At 36.0% G+C, this 7,643-nt stretch overlaps 1 protein-coding gene across 1 annotated transcript in view; it reads left to right on the forward strand.

Annotated features, from left to right (window-relative positions):
* The window catches only part of DNAH12 (dynein axonemal heavy chain 12), a 175,832-nt gene extending 168,525 nt beyond the window's left edge, over window positions 1-7,307 (forward strand). The window contains exons 71-74 of the mRNA XM_070455873.1: window positions 2,616-2,753; window positions 3,232-3,323; window positions 5,624-5,691; window positions 7,032-7,307. Of these exons, the coding sequence (XP_070311974.1) occupies window positions 2,616-2,753; window positions 3,232-3,323; window positions 5,624-5,691; window positions 7,032-7,222 (489 nt within the window). The 3' untranslated portion in view covers window positions 7,223-7,307. The remainder of the gene's footprint in view (window positions 1-2,615; window positions 2,754-3,231; window positions 3,324-5,623; window positions 5,692-7,031) is intronic.
* The last annotated feature ends 336 nt before the right edge of the window (window positions 7,308-7,643 follow it).

Raw genomic sequence — 7,643 nt, forward strand, 5'->3', positions numbered from 1 at the left:
TTTTTTTTAAAGCTTTTTGCACACTGGCTGGCATCTCAGATTAAATCCAGGATCCAACATTTAGTATGTATGTGACTTTGAAGAAGATACTCATCTTTTTGCACCCTGATTTCCTCATTGGCAAAATGGGAGGAATAATACCTAATTCACTGAATTATGGACCAAATGAGGTGATGCATGTAAATCAGCTAGCTCCTGGCATGCACTGAACACTCAGTAAATGGTAGCTAATCCAGAGATTTTATGGATATGTAAGTAGCTGACCCAGACATTCATGACATTCTTGGCTAAATGAGGACCTGAAGTGAGCGAGGGAGTGTCCTGTGTACTTGCTTTCTGGGTTCTTCCAGCTTTCCCTGCGTGGTGCTCGTTCTGCCTGGCTTGTACCCTTACTGAGCTCCGTGGCCTTCTTTACCTCTTCTTGATCTGGCAGCTGGGACAATTGCAACACCTCCAGCAGTGGTTTGTTCTCTTCTTCCCGGGAAGCAAAGCTGACTCCTTCCCATAGTGTGCTGCTCACTCAGAGACAAAGTTCATTTTATTGATTCATCTGTTCATTCAAATGTGAATTGAGACTCACTTTGTCAAAAGCATCTTGTCGTTAGACAGGGTTGCCAGGTTGCCTTCATTTTGCCAATAGCCCTCAGAGGATAACCTATGTATCTAAGAAAAAGTTAATTCAGTATAGTAAGGGATGTGTCATAAAAGACCAACATGTAAAATGCTCTGGGAATTAAAAAAAGGGAGAGAGTTTTTTTAACATAAGAAAGCAGTTGGTTTTTGGGTGAGGTAGCATGTGAGCTGGTCTAAGGGATGAATGGTTTTGGACACTGCAAATAAAGGAAGAGGGCTTAGAGACACCTGTAGGATGAAAGACAGTATATCATTTAGGATTGATTATTCTGTGAAATTTTTGGTGAAAGCAAAAATTAAGTTCATTCCCTCATGTAACTGAAAAGTCCAGGGAGTAAAGTGACTCCATGCAGCTTTGACCTAGAGTGCAGATGCAGTCACCAAATCCTGGCATCTTGCACTTCATTGCTTGGCTTCAGTCTCTGTGGGTTAACTCCACTCTATGTTCTTGTTTGCTGGCAGCAGGAGTGCAGTAGAAGCTCTGGCTTCATATCTACAAAACTGTTTAGAGTGAACCTTTTTCCTCAGAAGTCCCAGCAAGTCCGTACATCTCTGGCTTTGATTGGGTCACATGTCCATTCCCGAATCGGTCACTATGACTGGAGTATGATCAGCTTGGCATGAATCACATGCCCACTCCAGAAGGTGGAGCTCCACCACCAGAGTGGTGTTTCAATTGAAATGTTAGGAGGGTTCATCCCATAGAGGGTTGTAAGAGTCATGCCACTTTAAGATAAACAGAAAAAACAACAGAAGTTTACCAAGTGCAGAGAAGAGGCCACCATTTGATCAGAATGTCCGATGTTTAAAGGGGAACTAGAAGGGATAGATATATAAATACAATTTGGGACCAGCTTACGAAGTTTCTTGAATGAGAGACTTGAGGTGTTTTAGGCTTTACTTTGGTAGGGTAGTCGTAGATCACTGAAGTATTATATGAGATGTTGAGCCTGATCCAAATCATGCGTGGAGAGGTGTACTCTGGCAGCATCATTATAGATGTATTGAGCAGAGAGAGGGACGACACAAAAAGAGGTCCATGTGCTTTGGAAAGAAGACCAGTATATCTGAAGTGGAGCCAGAATCATGGGGTGGAGGCAGGGAGGTTAAGAGGATCAAGGAATTGGAATCAGCACATGAGCGCTATAGTTAGACAATATGTAGGATTTCTAAAGATGGCTGCTTTTGAGTGGGATTAAGTAATATAGTAAGCCCTCAAATACCTTACATTTGTCTTTTTACAGAAGATTTTAATCTTTCACAACAAAGTTTGTTTTATTCAGGTTAATGTTAAAATTAGTTTGAATTTCCCAAGAAGAGTAACTAGAAGGGATAAAAGGTAGGAGGGCCAACAAAGGTTGTATGTTTGGTGTCAGGAAAGAGAGTCCTGTGATGGAAAATGTGGGCAGCATACACAGAAACCAGAATCAGTAATTGTATGTCAGGTAATTCTTGAGTAATATAATAAATATATTTATTATATTTACTATATAATATTATATATAATATTATATCTAATATGTCTAATATAATATATAATATTATATATAATATATTATAATTTATACATATAAATATATATTTATTATATTTATTTATATATTTATATAATATTTATATATATTTATATATATAATATTTATTTATATATTTATATTTATATATTTATATATTTATTTTATGTATACATTTTATAAATTTATATATTATATATACTATTATATTATATTATTATAATTATATATTATATTATCTATAGTATATATAATATATATAAATAAAATATATAATAAAATATTATATAATAAGTATTATAATATTTATAACATTATATACTATAATGTTATAATAATGTGAAATATTCTATAATAAAATAATATATAATAAAATAATATAAAATAATAAATATATAATATATATATTATACTATATTATGTTATAAATAAATAATATAATAAATAATGTTTGTTTTTCCTTTATAGGATTGGTATAATTCAGGAAAACCTTGTGTGTTTTGGCTCTCAGGCTTCTTTTTTACCCAAGCCTTTTTAACTGGAGCAATGCAGAATTATGCCAGAAAATATACCATCCCTATTGACTTACTGGGATATGAATTTGAGGTACAGTAAGCTCCTTAAACTCCAGAGCATATCATTACATCAAAGGCATGTATTTAAGCAAGGAGGACATGAAGAATTCATATTTTTATTGCCCACTGCATATAATTCTTCTTCTTTCCATTCTTTGTATTTATAAAGAAAGTATATAGTATTTGCCCTGCTGTCTCCATGAGAGAATTTTTATACATCTCAATATTCAATTCAGATAATTCAACACTGCTTTTCTGTTTTAGTGGAAATTAATATGATGTATAGTAAAACCAGATAAAATACTTTTAAAATAACTGTATTTTAAATAACTGTATTTTAATAACTGTAATTATTTTACAATTACATTTCACTGAGAAAAAAGTATAGTTTAAGAAGCTATTATATGGACAAGTTTCTCTGATTGTGTTCTGAAAATTTAGGTAATACTTTCTTTATGAGACATTTACCTAGGGAGAAAATCTCTGCTAGCATTTGTTTCTGCCTCCAGGTTATTCCTTCTGATACCTCTGAGGAAGCACCAGAAGATGGCGTTTATATCCACGGATTGTATCTTGATGGAGCCCGCTGGGACAGAACAAGGTGAGTAGTTTCAACTGCAAAGACTCTCTAGTGGTAGCTGAATTACAGGTGAGATAAGCTGTCTGCTGCCCTTCATCCCTGCCATCCTCCACAGCCAAAAGCCTTCTTCTAGAGAATATGACAAGTAATAAGTAATATTAGAATTCTTGCCATAAATCATTATTCAGGCTACAGCAATTAGTAAGTGAGTGGTTTTAGGTTCTGAACAATTTTGAGTTAATATTTCAATGGACTTACCAGTAGAAAAGTTAGTTGAATTTATTTTTCTTCTTCTGTTTTATGAGTTACCTTCTGTTTTGTAATGTGTCGGAGCACCTCACTTTTAAATAATTTACAGTTATAGTAAAGTTTCCATTTCTACTGGTGAATGGAAAACTTTTTCTTATATTTTGATGACATAATAAATAAATATTTAGAATAAATACTGAGGGAATACCCTGTCTGTCCAGTGGTTAGAACTTGGCGCTTTCACTGCAGTGGCCCAGGTTCAATCCCTGGTTGGGGAACTAAGATCCCACAAGACATGTAGCACAGCCAAAATAAATAAATACTGAATTTCCAGCATAGGAAACTAATCAATGCTTAGATGTGTGTGTGTGTGTGTGTGTGTCCATGTAGACAGACAAAAGGGAAAGATTATTTCCCTTGGAGCTCTGTTCTTTAACAATCCATTACTTAGCATAATCTTCTATTTCCAGAGTCAGGGTTAGACTTTCCTGTCAAGGAAGGGCTAAAAGTCAAGACAGGGAAAGTTGCTTAAGAAGGAGCGTGAAGTCAACATCACTCATTATCAGAGAAATGCAAATCAAAACCACAATGAGGTACCATCTCACTCCAGTCAGAATGGCTGCTATCCAAAAATCTACGAACAATAAATGCTGGAGAGGGTGTGGAGAAAAGGGAACCCTCTTACACTGTTGGTGGGAATGCAAACTAGTACAGCCACTATGGAGAACAGTGTGGAGATTCCTTAAAAAACTGGAAATAGAACTGCCATATGACCCAGCAATCCTACTTCTGGGCATACACACCGAGGAAACCAGAACTGAAATAGACACGTGCACCCCAATGTTCATCGCAGCACTGTTTACAATAGCCAGGACATGGAAGCAACCTAGATGTCCATCAGCAGACGAATGGATAAGAAAGCTGTGATACATATACACAATGGAATATTACTCAGCCTAAAAAGAATTCATTTGAATCAGTTCTAATGAGGTGGATGAAACTGGAGCCTATTATACAGAGTGAAGTAAGCCAGAAAGAAAAGCACCACTGCAGTATACGAACGCATATATGTGGAATTTAGAAAGATGGTAACGATGACCCTATATGCGAGACAGCAAAAGAGACACAGATGTACAGAACAGACTTTTGGACTCTGTGGGAGAGGGCGAGGGTGGGATGATCTGAGAGAATAGCACTGAAACATGTATACTATCATGTGTGAAACAGATCGCCAGCCCAGGTTGGATGCGTGAGGCAGGGTGCTCAGGGCTGGTGCACTGGGAAGACCCTGAGGGATGGGATGGGGAAGGAGGTGGGAGGGGGCTTCAGGATGGGGACACATGTACACCCGTGGCTGATTCATGTCAGTGTATGGCAAAACCCACTGCAGTGCTGTAAAGTAATTAGCCTCCAATTAAAATAAACAAATTTTAAAAAAAGGAGCATGAAGGTGGTTCTACAGAGATGGTTCTAAGACAGGGATATGAAGAGAGTTAGCTGCACATAGCTGATGTGATTATTTCTCTCTTTTCATTTTCTTCATTCTCATGACGTTTCTCTTACTTTTTCTTATATACATATTCATCTTTTCATTTCATTCTTCCTTCCATCTTGCAAGCAAACAAATATGCAATGTAACATAGGAAAGATAAACTACATTTTCTAGATAGAAAGCTCTATGTTTGAATCCTGACACTGGCACTTAAGAACTCTGTTACTGTGAGAAAAGTACTCAGCCTCTCTGAGTCTCCACTCTTCATCTGTGAAATAGGAATTGGAATGGGGCCAAGACTATTGTGAAGGTCAAATGTAACAGCATAGTGTCTGCCTCATGGACATTACTTTTAAAGTGGCAGTAATTGATATTTGTCCACTATTTAACACATTACCTTCCCATAATTGTCTTCTGTTTTTCTCAATTTTTCATTGCCTTTTACTTGGTTTTGTTTTGACATTTTTTCCCTGCATATCTCTGGTCCTCTCTTGTATTAAAAGCCAATGGCTAAGTCACAATTTCTAAGATGCCGATTTTGTTTTACTTCTAATAAACATCTATCAATTTCTCTTCACAGTGGATTGCTTGCTGAACAGTACCCCAAGCTTCTGTTTGACCTGATGCCCATCATATGGATAAAACCAAGTAAATATATTTCTAACAAAACTTCATAGAGTTTTATGGAGCATAATGATAGATATTTTCAACTGCTTTCCAAATAAGTCTCTGCTCAGACCTGTTAGAATTTGTTCAATTACACTAAATACTGATTTAATGCTTATATTGGAAATATATAGTTCCCCCTTTTTGTGCGGCATTTTTATTATTTTGTGACTATTATTTTGCCTCTTTTTCCTCTTATCACATGGGATATAACATTTTCTTTGCCCCTCCCCTTCACTTCTCCTTTTTCCAAGTCGAGAGCTTCCCATCAATATTTTTATTCTGAAGTGCCTTTGTACACATCTTAGAGACACAAACAGGTTTGACACATAGTCTCCAGTTATTGACTAGAGTTTTCTGACTGTAAGAAACTCCTAGGCCTAGGAGCCAGCCAGGTAACCCAAGCCGCTAGGGGGGGACACCAGCTTTGCCCCCTTGTAAAACCTACTTGCTTTTTGCCATCATCATTTTCCCACCAAATGTGAACAATTGAGGCTCATTCTTTTGTCCTTCCTCTCTATTTTTTCTAAATTCTCAAATAATTGTAAATGAAAACATTTACAAATCACCCAATTACCACTCAACCTAGTAAGTGTTTTTATTTCTAAAGCAGTTCATTTATAACTATGATGTGGCCTCAGTTTAGAAAGATTCCTAATATCTCATATCTGGCTTTGCAAGGATTGTGTAGAGATTCTTTTTGTGAGTGAGTGTAGTTTTCCAAGTAATAACCTGGTGAAAACTAATAGTAACTTCAATTTCTTCTAATTTGTGGATTTCTTGTATTAGAACTCTAAGCAACTGTGTTTCTCTTTTTGCTCTCCCGCATTACCTATGCTGTGTTTTATTTCTCCTTATCTTTCAAGTCCTCCAGGGTTTCATACTTGCTCAGTGATCAGGTCTTTAAAATCACGGTGGTCCAGTGGTTAAGAATCTGCCTTCCAATACAGGGGACACGGGTTTGACCCCTGGTCAGGGAACTAAGATCCCACATACCCCAGGGTAACTAAGCCTGTGTATTGCAATGAAGAGCTGGAATGCTGCAATGAAGACCCAGTGCAGCCAAAATAAAAATAAATAAAGTATACTTATTAAAAAAAAAATCACGTACCATATTGAAATCACTTACCTTGTTTCACAACCATAATTATATGCCAACTATAAAAAAAGAAAAACCAAAACAATAACTTTAAAATATTTGAATATCATAATCATGATCTGAGATTTAGAACTGGTCATTTTATTACAAGATAAATAGTTGTTCTTTTAGTACCAGTGACTGTTTTTCCTTTATCAAATGACTGTATTTCCTTTTTTTCAAGCTGTAAAGTCTAAGATCGTGAAGTTGAATGCCTATGTCTGCCCTCTTTACAAGACAAGTGAACGTAAAGGAACTCTTTCCACCACAGGACATTCTACTAACTTTGTCATTGCAATGTTGTTGAAAACAGACCAGCCTACTCAACACTGGATCAAACGTGGGGTTGCTTTGCTTTGTCAGTTAGATGACTGAATTGGACACTTAATAAAACATCTGAAAGAAGTTACAAAAAATATTGCCTCTGCTTACTTGAAAATACATACATTATAAAACCCAAGTATCTTGGTGTAATTCTTTTAGGTGATCTTTGTGAATGGTCCTTACATTGTTCTCCTCCCTGATATACCGCTCTCAATTAGAGTACAGCCCTCCAGATGGATTCTTGAGACCACAGACAACTGTGAAGAAAAACATGAAATGTGTATTGGAGTCATATGGAAAACCTTTGAAACTTATTTAGTTCCTTTTTTTAGTTTGATATATATGTGAAAACCAGATTTGGGAAGACTAGCTGGATAAAATTTTGACTAATATCAAAAATTATCTTTTTCACAAGTTTTAAGTCATTTCATCAGCTTCAGTAATAATTTACTTTCTACTCACCTATTGTGAT

Source organism: Odocoileus virginianus, chromosome 26, assembly GCF_023699985.2.
Source record: "Odocoileus virginianus isolate 20LAN1187 ecotype Illinois chromosome 26, Ovbor_1.2, whole genome shotgun sequence".
NCBI lineage: Eukaryota > Metazoa > Chordata > Mammalia > Artiodactyla > Cervidae > Odocoileus > Odocoileus virginianus.